The following is a 13021-nucleotide window of genomic DNA, read 5'->3' as shown; positions in this document are numbered from 1 at the left end:
ATTAGACTAAATCTCCCCGGTTTAGCTGGAACGTTGTCTCGCTGTAGCATTTTTCACCCTTGCTCTTTTCTCTAAGCCTGCCCCTGCAGCCAGCTCATCCTCCCCTTCCCCCACATCCTGTCATACCCCGGAGCATGTCACAAGGAATTAACGGCTGAAAAGACCCGGGAGAGGCTGTTCCAAAGGAACAGTTCCTTTCTGTCACCAGGGTGGCCCCCTCTGTGTGCCCCTTTTGTGTCCTGTCCAATTCTCCTCCCCTTGGCCATTCAGGACATGCCAGAGGAGAGACCAGTGGCCCTCAGCCTTTCCCAGCCCTGCTCTGGCTCCTTTGCCCAAAGGAATTCCGGGACCAGCCTCATTTGCTGCCTCCAGGTCCTTCCAGCTCCTTGGCAGCAAGAAGGGGAGGAGGTTGGTGCTGCTGCCTTCCTGCTGGAGGGTTTTCCTTCTCTCCTGTCTCTGCATCCCTGGCAGCATCGCCCAAGTCTTCCTTCCCACAATTCACGTCCAAATCTCCTCAGAATAGGGATGATGTCACTTCCTTCCAGAGGGTGCCGGGGGGGTGTGGAAGGGGGAGTCACGACCCTCGGGGTGGCTCTCTCGGCAGCCTGGCTGGAGAGAGAGGCTGGGGAGAGAGAGGCTGCCTGGGAGGCAGGCAGGGAGGGAGGTGGGTGCTGGGAGGACGCTGCCCGGCTCCGTGGGCAGGCAGGAGGCACCGGGCTGCCCTTCCCTTTGCCGACCAGGATTTTCAATGGCTGCAAGAAGAGTTTGCTGTTCCCTCCTTGGCTTCTGAAGGCTTGTCTCCTTGCACTTTGCCTGCAATACCCTCGCGGGAGAGAAGGATGTGCAGCGGCTGGATCACATGCCATGTAAGATTTCTGCTTCCGTAGATCTTTCTCTGGTCTGAGGGTCGAGGGCTCTGGACTCCTTGCACACAAAGCTTCTTCCTGCATGTGCTTCTCCCTAATGTCAGTGTCGGGAGCTTGGGGCTTCTTGTAGTGGGGCTCAGGTTTGAAGCTTGGGGGAATTTGTCACTCTCTGCAGTGATTTTTAGGGGCAGTGCAAGGGTTTCTTGCTGTTGCAGAGCTAGGGTCAGTGGTCTCGGGGCTGTTTGCACTCTGATCTTTCACTTCCCTCCCAATTCCTCTGCTAGGTCGTATCTTCATCTTAAAATCCTGGGATCTGCTACTCTGGGATGAAGCCAGAGAGTCCTCACACTGACAGCTTTGTTTTTGTTTGGTGGGCTTTGCAGTCTCAGGCCTTCTCTTGCCTCCCTTCTTTCCAAACTGGGAGCAAGGACCCAGACATCATAGTTTAGCTGTTTACTAGACAGTCTTGGACAATGAATTGGGGCTATTTCTGTGGTGGCCCAGGAGCCTGGTGACATACAGCCAGGAGTGACAGTCCCACCGTAAAGATTCTGCTGGGTGACAGGGAGTGACAGGCTGCTCTGCTATGTCCCCACCTGTTGCTGCAGATAAAGAATCACGTTAGATGGTGGCTGCTCTTGCTTCTTCAACTCTGAGAAGGTGGTGAAAGCAGAGCTTGTGTCTGGAGAGGTAGAAGAGTTGTGGAGAGCACGTTGGTGGGATGCAGCCCTGAGCTGAGGGATGATGGGAGCTGAGGACTGAGCCTGGCTGGGAGGTGCTGCCGTGGCTGGAGGCAGGGTGGGATGAGTATGTTGGCAAGTGTGGCCACGTGCACTGGGCAAGGGCAGCAATATTCCAAATAAAAGGGCTTCAGCAAGGCTAGAGGGAGTCTCCAGATGGCCAGAGGAGTGAGCAGTTTGAAGGCAGAGCTGCAGTGTTCCCAGTGCTCCGAGGAGGATGTGCTAAGGAAGTGCGAGTCCAAACGGTGGTGTGATTCCACATTGGCTTTGGTTGGGGAATGCAGAGTTTCCTTCACCCAAGTGAGTAATATCCTGGAAGTGTGTCAGCCCCTGAAGTGTGCCATCTCCCAGCAAGCCTGAGAAAGTTGTGTAGGTTTGCAATACTTGGTGGCTGAAGCAGGTAGGAAGGTCTAGTCCACTGGCCATGGGTGTCAGTACAGGAGACACCTCTGCTTTGGGATGGTCTGCACAGGAGGTAAGTGATGGGGTAACCACACCTGCCTGGTGACCAGGTTTGGGCCAGGTGAGGCAGTGTCTGTTGCTGCAGCAGTGGGTGCTGTGATGCAGCCTGTGATCTGTTACAAAACCAACACTTCTGGTGCTTTGAAGGTTCAAATTAGTTTAAATGGGATCATGTCACTCCTCCCCTTTTTTATTCTGAGCACTACATTACAGACATCACACACAAGTTGGGTTTTTTGCCTGGTGCAGTGAGGTGTGGCAGATGATACTCCCTCTGAAATGCTGTTGGGAATTCTGATGACATTGTAAGTAAACAAGTGTTGCTGCTTTGATTTTTCCCTAACAGCAAGTTGCCAGATCAGTACAAAGAACAGATAGTACTTTGGGGATGTACTTTTGGTGTGGCATGGTCACTGCAGGTCATGGATGGAGAGCTCTGGCAGCAGGGCCTGAAGGTGAAGGTTGGGAAGCTGGTGGGGTTAGAAGAGGAGAAGGGTGGTGATTTGAGACTGAGGTGCACCAGTTGGGAGAAGCTGGCACTCTTGAGATGGTGGCACAGGCCAATATGTGGCCCTGGTCTGTGCACAGGAGGGTAGAGGTGAGAGGTGTGACAGGGTTTGAAGGGGTGGAAGAGAGGAACAGGACTGACTGCAGCAGGCAGGGGATCACTGGTGGCTGTGGGCAGAGACGAGCTCAGAAACCAGAGGGCGGCAGAACCACCATGGGTATGGGTCGTGATTGAAGTGTGTTGTGCAAGAAGTGCAGAAGGGATTAGGGGGTGCTGCAGGGATGACTGATGAGGTGGACTTGGACTGGAGCAGGTTGGAGTATAGACAGCAGAGCTGAAATGGTGTGGGAGAGCTGTGTGGGGAGGAGGTGTCTGGATAGCCCTGTGGAGTCTCGTGACTTTATACCGCTGCTGTTTCTGTTTTTGCAGGGTTTGTGAAGCTTTAAAAATAGAGGAGTACAAACAAAATGTGAGGAGGAACAGCCAGCCCCTCAGTCTTCGACCTTGGAATTGTTAGTGCCTGTCAGGGCCAGAGGGAACACAAAGGAGCTGTGGAGCTGGCAGGGGGCTCCTGTGGAGCCGATGGGCAAGGGAGAGATCTCCTAGGAGCTTGCTCCCTCAGCTCTAAGTGCTTGCTGTTGGGAGCCGAGTCAATAGCTTTCCCACATGTTACCACTAAGTGCTAATGGGTATTTTGGTTTGCAGAGCCAAGGGAGGGAGGGAACTGTTGGGACAACAAGAGAAGAGGCTGGCAGTAGGACCCTCGTTAGAGCTGAGGTCAGGGTATCCTGGCCAGGCACCCCCCAGTGACCACTTGCCAACACCCAGCCCTAACAGGATTCCAAGTAATCTTGTGAAGTGGAGCCGGGTGAGTGGTGATTATGTTCAGGGAGTTCTCCACCTGCTTCACCTGATACTTCCCACTCTTTTAAACTGTGTCCTTCTCCTCGAGCACGCCGTGCCCCCTGCTGCTGGAAGGAAGAAGCTCCATCACCTTTGGTGTAACAGGACAGTTCTGAGTCCTGCTGCTGGTGTGGGGCTCTCCGCGGGGGGTTGAGGAGGGTCAGCAGCATTTTTGACTCTGTTCTTTTCTAGGAGGTGAGTGTCGTGCCTGCTGAACCCCCCCAGACCCACTAGCCATGCCAGGGATTGTTGTGTTCCGCCGGCGCTGGTCTGTAGGCAGCGATGACCTGGTTTTGCCAGCAGTCTTCCTCTTCCTCCTGCACACCACCTGGTAAGTGAGAGAGGCACCCCGAGTGTGCTTTGAGTTCTCCCAGCAGATCTTTTTTCGCTATGCCTGTTTCTGGCAGCTGTAATTCTTCCTGCTCTTATACATGGCAGCTGGAAGGCTTGTTTGGGGCATTTGTGACAGACACCAGCATGTTCCCAGTTCTGGTTCTTTGGATAAGTTTGATTTTAAGTTTTAGTTCCAGTTCCAAAGGAAGAGCGTGACCAGAGCTCCCTGCGTCCTCCCAGGCTACCCACTGGAGTTTGGGGCTGTGTTTCTGTGCAGGGGCTCAGGAAAAACAACTGGAGTGGCAGATCTCATGAGATAATGTGACTTGACACAGATCATCAAATTGTTCTGACTAGGGTAGCAGAGCCTCTGGGTGGCTTGTGGGGAGGAGAATTCCAGAACAAATGAATAATAATTATAAGTAGCTGTGGGACACTGAGGGTCCTCAGTAGCTTTGTGAGGAGAGCAGGTGTGGGATGATGCTACATGCAGCTTTCTTTGCTGGTAACAAGCTGGTTTGTGACTGGCAGGTTTGTGATCCTCTCTGTGGTGCTCTTTGGGCTGGTGTACAACCCCAACGAGACCTGCTCGCTTAACCTGGTGGACCACGGCAGAGGTTACCTGGGCATCCTGCTCAGCTGTATGATCGCAGAGGTGGCAATCATCTGGCTCAGCATGAGGGGCAGCATCCTGTACACTGAGCCCCGGGACTCCATGCAGTATGTGCTCTATGTCAGACTGGGTAAGAGGCAGGGGCCTGGGGCCTCCTCATGACTCAGCCTCCACACTGCCATCTGCTATCGCAGAAGACTTCTCTCCCCACACCCTGACAAACACACAGCTTCTGAAAGACATCCAGATGGCCACTGGGATGTGATATGCATCTGAATACATCCCCTGTACAGCACCCTGGCATTGCTGCAAGACTCATGCAATGCCCCAAATATCTTCCTAGCAGACCTTGAACTTGTCACCTTCATTGCCATGCAGGTACAGCCTTTTCCTCTCACAAAAATATCCTCCCCTTTGGTCTTCCGGCAGAGAGCTGCCACAGTGAGATTCATCTACACCTCTCCCTCACCTTTTTCTCCCCTTCCCACGTTTTTCTCTGATACAAACACACAGCTCTGTAAATCGTGGTGGTTCTCACCCTGAGGAAGTGCAGGTCCTGGCTTGTCATACAGACACTGAAATCTACACCCACCTACCCCAAGACATGCGCTTGACCTCTTGACTCACATGGGATGTATCTTTCCATCCTGCAACCTGCACTTGGATGTTCCACCTCCAGGCACCCTGAGATAAATAGGGTTACCACCTGCTCCCTGGCTACGTCCTCTCTCTTGGTCTAGTCTTCCAAAAAAGCACTTTCTGCCTCACCCACCAAGAACTAGATCAGAAGAGAGATGATTCCTTGATCTCTCATTCAGGGCTTCCTCTTTAGCTTGTCTTCCCTCCTCTGTTCCATTGTCTTCCAGGCACAGACACTTGATCAGTTTTTTCTGTGCTGAATGAAGATTTCAAGAGAAGAATCTTTTGGAGATGCAGAGTCAAGCTTATTCCAATCAGAGCATCTCATGTTTTTGCATCTCTCTTTTTTGCTGGATTGTTTTGGGGCAGGATTTGCTAAAATATGGGCAACCTTGCTTTGAAAGCTCAGTCTGAGAGACATTTCTGCCTCTGAGTGCTAAGTGCAAATTGTTCACATGAATAGCAAACAAATCTTTCTCTCCAGTTTCCCAGACACGCTGCAGCTTCCCTGGGGAAGCACACAGAGCCTGACAGCTTGAGTAACACCGTGTTAAAACCAGACTAAATGGGACAAGGGAGGGAGAGAGAAGGCAAAGAGCCATTTTCCTACCCAAGAATCATCCACTTTTCTTCCTTGTCTGCCTTCAACTGAGACATGTGTTCAGGATCTGTATTTACAGTCTATCTTGGGTCTTGCATATGTTTGTTTCATGGGGCTTTTTACTCCTAATGGCTTCATCAGTTCTGGTGATAGAAATAGGAGTGTGACCAGTGTGTGGGCAAGGTCCATGTGACTGTCCCATTTTAAGCTTGTGCTGTTTGGTGCATATGGATCTAGAAAAGGAATTTTAACCTAGGGAAGTCTCCTCTGTGCTGCTGCTGCTGCTCCTGATAATCTCAGAGGGAAGAGAGACCCAGGTAGGCAAAGTCTAGCTCAGTTTAAGAACAGAAGTGGGGTTGATCAGGAGCCAGGTCCAGCCCTGGTTCCTTGCCTGCTGCTGTTGAAAGCTCTTTGAACTGGTCTTCCCAGGATAGTGAGAGTCCGTAAGGAGCCACTTCTGGAGAGGTTCTCCACCAGCATGGAGAGGAGGGTGGATGATTAGTTGGCTGGGCTGGAAGGTGGGTTTAGTCTCAGCTCCACCAAAGCCTTGCTAGACATTACTAAGCAAACTCTTTACCCTCTCCATACCTGGTTGCTCACCTGTACTTTGGGGTTGTAATGTGTGAGGGACTAAGTCTAAGTGTGAGGATGAGCACTTCAGAGCTGTGGTTCCCAGCTGTTCAGTGCCAGGGAGCTGCTGTCAGCCCTCAGGTCCTTGCTTGTTACCAGGGTCAAAAGGGAGGAGGCAGTAAATAACTCCTTAAGGACTGTGTTCTGGGGGCTGTTATGGGAAGGACTGCAAAGGACAGAGAGGCTGGGAACATTTGTTAAGTGTAGTAAGCAGGATTAATCCTGGGGACACAAGACTACTTGTGTCATATCTTTGAACCAGGGCAGCTGGCTGAGGTGGTCGAGCCCTGGGTGCTGTGGTTACATGGGAGTCTTGTGACATAAGGGAAGGCTCCCACTGTCATGGGTGGAATCATGTAGTGCTTTGGGTTGAAAGGGACCTTAAAGATCATCTTGTTCCAACCCCCCTGCATGGGTGGGGACACCTCCCAATAGACCAGGCTGCTCCAAGCCCCATCCAACCTGCCCTTCAACACTGCCAGGGATGGGGCAGCCACAGCTTCCCTGGGCAACCTGGGCCAGGGTCTCACCACCCTCACAGCAAAGAATTTCCTCCTCATGTCTGACCTAAATCTCTTCCAGTTTTAATCCCTTCCCCCTCATCCCATCCCTCCCTGCCCTTGTCCCAAGTCCCTCCCCAGCTTTCCTGGAGCCCCTTCAGGCACTGGAAGGTGCTCTAAGGTCTCCCTGGAGCCTTCTCTTCTCCAGCCTGAACACCCCAACTCTCCCAGCCTGTCTCCTTGGCAGAGCTGCTCCAGCCCTCTCATCATCTCTGTGGCCTCCTCTGGACTCTCTTTAACAGCTCCATGTCCTCCTTATATTGTGGACTCCAGAACTGGACCCAGTTCTCCAGGTGGAGTCTCTCAAGAGCAGAGCAGTGGGGGAGAATCCCCTCCCTGGCCCTGCTGGCCATGCTGCTGTTGATGCAGCCCAGGACACGGTTGGTTTCTGGGCTGATTCCCCCTTTGATTGAGGTGAGGGCACTGGCAGCTCTTTGCACATATGGTCCTTGTGTCATGTAGGAGTAATTAGCTTTAAGGACACATCACATTTCTGGTTCATTTTCTTGACTATCACCTTCCAAAGCATTGGGGCCCACTCCTGTAGTCACTCTGTGTAACTGTCCTGCTAAAGGACCTGCCTGTGGGTTTCCTCCCCAGAAGGTGGGGAGAGGAAGTCCTTAATCCTTTGGGAGATGCTGCTACTCTCTGTTGTGTTCCTTTTGTTCCAGCTATCTTGGTGATTGAATTTGTCTATGCCATTGTGGGCATTGTCTGGCTAACACAGTACTATGCTTCCTGCAACGACATCACAGCCAAGAGTGTCACTTTGGGTAAGTATTTGGAATGTTCTCTGTGTGTTCCTCTGGATGCACAGACACCCTCTTGCCTTGGAGAGCTCATTCATTCGCCCATCTGGGGCTGGGCTGTTGGGAGTGGATTGGAGCTGTCAATGTGGTGCTTGTTTTCCTGAGACCTTCTCGCTCAGAACAGTTGTTCTATTCATGTGTTTGTGCTGTCTGCACTGAGGCAAGAGTTCCCATTCCCATGGAAGGGGCTGGCTGGGCAGTCTGGAAGACCTGATTCCCCTTCTCCAGTTCCAAATAGCTTTACTGTTCTGGAATTCCTTTGCAATCTCAGCCAGTCTCCTGTGGGGCTGATGCTAATGGTGCAGTCCCCTTAGATCCTCACTGAGTATGTAATGGCTGCCTGCAGGATCAGTCTCCCAAAACAGCTGGAACACCCAGCTGTGCTTTAGGAGCCTTTCCAGAGGATTTCCCAGTGTGGCTGCAGGAGGACTAGGGGTAACCTCTGCCCTGCGGCCATGGAGAGGTGGCTCCGGTGGCAAGCAGGAAGAGACGTTGCCAAGGTTCGTGGGCAGGGCACTTGACTCCTCCTGTCTCTTTGCAGGAATGGTGGTGTGCAACTGGGTTGTCATCCTGAGTGTCTGCATCACTGTCCTGTGTGTCTTCGACCCGACGGGCAGGACCTTTGTCAAGCTGAGGGCCACCAAGCGGAGGCAGCGCAACCTGAGGACCTACAACCTGCGGTAAGGCAGCCTTCCCTTTTGGTTCTTCCCCTTCTCCTTGCCTTGCTTCAGGAGGTCTTCAGCTTCAGGCGTGGCTTCTCTTTGCTGGTGAGGGTGATTTTTGGAAGAATGCAGCTCAGTCAGGTGCTGTGTGTGGGCATCTGTACCCAAAGGAGGCGAAGCGATGCGGTGTGGAGCTGGGTATCGAGCTGCTCTCCTCTGCTCTGCCCTGGGGAGGCCTCTCCTGGAGCACTGGGTGCAGTTCTGGGCTCCCCGGTTGAAGAAGGACAAGGAGCTACTGGAGAGAGTCCAGCACAGTCCCCTGAGATGATGAAGGGACTGGAGGAAAGACAGCTGGGGCTGTTCAGCCTTGGAGAAGAGGAGACTGAGGGGGCATCTCATCAGTGCTTGCAAGTATCTCCAGGGCGTGTCAGGAGGATGGGACCAGACTCTTCTCAGTGGTGTCCAGTGACAGGACAAGGAGCAATGGGCACTAACTGGTACACAGGAGGTTTAACCTGAGTACAAGAAAATACTTCTTGACTCTGAGGGTACCAGAGCCCTAGAACAGGCTGGCTGGAGTGGTTGTGGAATCTCCATCCCTGGAGACATTCCAACCCCACCTGGACCTGTTTGTGTGGGATCTGCTCTAGGGGATCCTGCTCTGGCAGGGGGGTTGGGTGAGATGATCTCCAGAGATCCCTTCCAACCCCAAGCACTGTGTGATTTTGCTTTAGTCTCTGGATTTGTGAATCCTTACGAGCCCCTTGAGCCAGTGCTGCCCAGAACAGCTTGGTTGCCCATCCTTAGCAGTGGGTTCCCTGCCAACAGGGAGGCAGTGCTGAGGTTTTGCTTGGGTTGAGGCAGCATCTCTTTCCAAAGCCCCTTTCTTCCTTCCTTTTTGTCTTCAAAATACAACCTTTTGGCCTGAGGTTTCTTGTATTTGGTCTTGGCCATGAAGCAATTTCCTTTTCTGTTGGCAGTCAGATCTTTTAATTAAGAGTTGACTGCATCTTTGAGCTGCCCAGATGGGGATTTGAAAGCTTTTTTTCACCAAGCAGGGCATTTCTCAGAAGGTTGTTTTTTTTTTCTTCTCCCCAGTAGCAGGACAACACAAACAGGCTTTGTTTGCTGATGCAGCCTTGACATATGTGACTGTCAGCAAGGAATGTGGCTTTGTAGGACTTGAGGGCATTAGGTTTGGAATGCTCAAACAAGGAGGCTTTTAAAAAGTACTCTGCAAATTTAGAATTTTCTTGAATTCAAGGGGTGTTTTGAATAGATGCTCTTCCAGTGTCTTGAAATGGGACCTTCAGGTTGTCTTTTTGAGGGAGAACCTGACTTTCCTAAGGGTGATGCACTAAGTTTTGTTTGGAGGAGCCTGATTTATTCATATTTTTTTTTATTGCTGCATGAAGAAGCCATTCATCCTAACCTTTCCAGTATGTTACTGGAATATTTGGGGTCACTGCCCTGGTAGCCTAATGAGTGTGATGGCTGCACTGTGGTCAGGACATTCCTGAGGAGATCAGGATGAGAAGCTGTGGATCTTGTGGCCCACATTACATCAAAGTGGCTCAATGCATCATTTTCCCAAAAGGCAACAGAGTGCCACAGGTGGCAAAGTGTTCTGCCAGACAATTGAAAAGTAAATCAAACCCCAAAATGATCTCCTCTGGGAGGAGTTTTGAGATCCCAGGCAAGAGAGTGAAGGTAGTTGTCCCTTGGACCAGGGCCAGGTTTGTGCCTCCAGGGCTGTAATATTCTGGGAGAGCTCCTGCCTGCTGTTTGCAGCTTTTCACTCTGGGAGTGTTCATAGGTAGAAAGGGGATGTTCACAGATGTTAAGAAGCAAAATGCTGTGGGCTATAATGGGAAAGGGGAACATCAAATGGTCCCGTGTGCTCACTGCTAAAACCATTGTTTTCAAACAATCTATTTGGAAATTCTCCACTTGCTTAAAGCAATCCTTTCCAGAGGATATATTCTGGAATCCCTTGCCTGGTTCTGGATTGTTGTCCTGTCAGACACTTGAATTTCTGCTTGCAGTCCCTCTGTCTGCAGTGGTACGTGTCTCCTCCTGTGCAGCAGGGATTTGCCCTTTGTATCACTGAACTGTAGAGTAGGTTTGCTTGGAAAATACCTTTCAGATCATCAAACCCAACCCAGCCCTGCCAAGGCCACCCCTGCCCCGTGTCCCTCAGCACCATCTCCAGGGCTTGGAAACCCCTCCAGGGATGGGGACTCCCCCCTGCCCTGGGCAGCCTGGGCCAGGCCCTGACAGCCCTTTGGGGGAAGGAATTGTTCCCCAGATCCAACCTCAGCCTCCCCTGGTGCAGCTTGGGGCCGGTTCCTCTTGTCCCATCCCTTGTTCCTGGGGAGCAGAGCCTGACCCCCCTGGCTCCAACCTCCTCTCAGGAGCTGCAGAGCCAGCAGGTCTCCCCTCAGCCTCCTTGGCTCCAGGCTGGACACCCCCAGCTCCCTCAGCTGCTCCTTGTGAGACTTCTAGACCCTTCCCCAGCTTGCTTGCCCTTCTTCAGACACATAAAACTATACTTAACCTGAGCCATTTCCTCTGTCTTAATTAATGCAACCCTTTTGATTTGTTGGACTCACTAAGGAGACTTGTAACTTTGGCTTCCTTTTTGCTGGAGCTGTTGGACTCTGCCTGGTGGTTTTCCTTCACCAGTGGCATCGTGATGCGTGGGGGCTTTTCTGTTCTTGCAGAGCTAAGGGAATAAAACAACAAAACAGCTAATTGTGCTGAGGCTTTTCTAAGAAACTTGCTTTAGAGCTCATGCTGAGCATGTGGAAGGTCAGTGTTAGGAAGAGAGGATTTGGGAGAAGTTGGAGTGAAAATAGCTCAGAGCACATTTGCTTGTTCTACCCCCACCATCAAGTTCTTTGCATTGCTGCCCAAGTTCTTTGGCATTTGGTGGAGCAAACTGGGAACTGGCAGCTCTGTCTTAGGACACTCACATTCCTGTTCCTCTTTTGGAGTCTTCCTTGTAGGTTACAGATGTTTTAAAATGCTCAGGCACGAGTTGATGTGTTGCCCTGCTGGGTCTGCTCCCAAGTAGTCGGCAGTAAGACCAGAGGAAATGGCCTTAGGTTGTGCCAAGGAAGCTTGAGACTGGGTATTGGGAACAATTTCTTTACTGGAGGAGTGGTCAGGCACTGGAACAGGCTGCCCAGGGCAGGGGTGGACTTCCCCATCCCTGGAGGGGTTAAGAAACCCTGTAGATGTGGCACTTGGGGACATGGTTTAGTGGGCACGGTGGTGTTGGATTGATGGTTGGACCTGGTGATCTTAGAAGTTTTCTCCAACTGTAATGATTCTGTTTTAGGTTAATGGTTGGACTCAATGATCTCATGATTCTTGTGATCTGCTCCTTCTGTTGCAGGCAAATAATTCTTTACCAGCATCTAGTTCTTCCAGGTGCAACCTGCTTTCTGTTCCTGGGCTTTTCCTGCCATGATCACCTGCCAGAAAATAGAAGTGACTTTTTTTTTGCTAGATCTGACCTGTGTTGAGTCAGTGAGTCTGTGCTCACCTGTAGAAAAAGCTGAGGAGCCTGGGGACTTGATGTAAGCAGCACAGAACCACAGAGTCACCCACTTCCACAGGGATAAGCCTGACTTGATCTAGGGGTTGTTTGCAGGTGTGCCAGTCAAAAAGTGAGGAGCTGTCACCCTGCAAAGTGTAGGACAACTGTAGGAAAACTAGGACAAGCTCCCAGCAGTGGAGTGAACTCACCTGTAGTTCATTTTGAATAGGGTTGTCCCATTAGCTAATTGGGAAGCTGAAATTGAAATGTCATAGAAAGCAAATGTGGGTTGAGCTAAACCTTCTGTACTCAGCCTCCTTTCAACCTTTCTAAATGGAAAGAGAATCTTTAGCTTGCTTGCCTTTTTTTTTTTTTTTTTGGCTCAAGTTGTGCACCAGACTTGAATGAGCAGTGCAAATTGTTTCAGTTCTGAGGCTGTTTTATGTCTAATAAATCTGTCTTCCCAAATATGCTGTTTATTGGAGAGGATTGCACAGCTCCTCTCATACCAAGTGCTCAGGAACTTTTGTACCATTCCCACCTCCTGTCCCCAGGGCAGAGTTTTCCTACTGGGTGGTGGTACATCCTGGCACGTGGTGCAGCTGCCAGGTAACCAATAGACCCTCCTTTCATCAGGTGCTCCTGGACATCCTGCTCCCAGCAGGTATCATAGAACACCAGCAGCTTCCTTATGGCCATCCCGTTCAGACAGGACACCATGTGTGTAAATATAGAGGCTTGGTCCTGACCAGAACAGCCAGATGATTGTCCCTCCTGTCCTATCAAATGAATCACAGAATCACAGGATGGTCAGGGTTGGAAGAGACCTCTGGAGATTATTTAATCCAACCCCCCTGCCAAGGGCAGGTCACATAGGAACATGTCCAGATGGGTCTTGAAAATCTCCAGAGAAGGAGACTCCACAGCCTTTCTGGGCAGCCTGTCCCAGGGCTCTGTCACCCTCACAGGAAAGAAGCTTTTCCCCATGTTGAGGTGGAACTTCCCATGTTCCAGTTCGTGTCCATTGCCCCTTGTCCTATCCCAGGGCATGACTGAAAAGAGCCTGGCCCCTTCTCCTTGCCACCCACCCTTCAGATGGTTGTAAACATTCCTAAGATCCCCTCTCAGTCTTCTCCTCTCCAGACTAAACA

The 13021-nt window shown here is 51.3% G+C and overlaps 1 protein-coding gene across 6 annotated transcripts in view; it reads left to right on the top strand.

Annotated features, from left to right (window-relative positions):
* Nucleotides 1-13021, top strand: part of DAGLA (diacylglycerol lipase alpha) — a 73894-nt gene that overhangs the window by 28278 nt on the left and 32595 nt on the right. For all 6 annotated transcript variants that reach the window (XR_007889619.1, XM_051620784.1, XM_051620785.1 and 3 more), the window contains exons 3-6: nt 3672-3810; nt 4344-4555; nt 7527-7628; nt 8206-8344. Coding sequence is in view for 5 of the 6 variants with exons in the window: in XM_051620784.1 (XP_051476744.1) it covers nt 3716-3810; nt 4344-4555; nt 7527-7628; nt 8206-8344 (548 nt within the window). In the remaining variant the exon portion in view is untranslated. The remainder of the gene's footprint in view (nt 1-3671; nt 3811-4343; nt 4556-7526; nt 7629-8205; nt 8345-13021) is intronic.

This window comes from Apus apus, chromosome 5 (assembly GCF_020740795.1).
Source record: "Apus apus isolate bApuApu2 chromosome 5, bApuApu2.pri.cur, whole genome shotgun sequence".
Taxonomy (NCBI): Eukaryota; Metazoa; Chordata; class Aves; order Apodiformes; family Apodidae; genus Apus; species Apus apus.
This window is presented reverse-complemented; position numbering and strand designations above follow the sequence as displayed.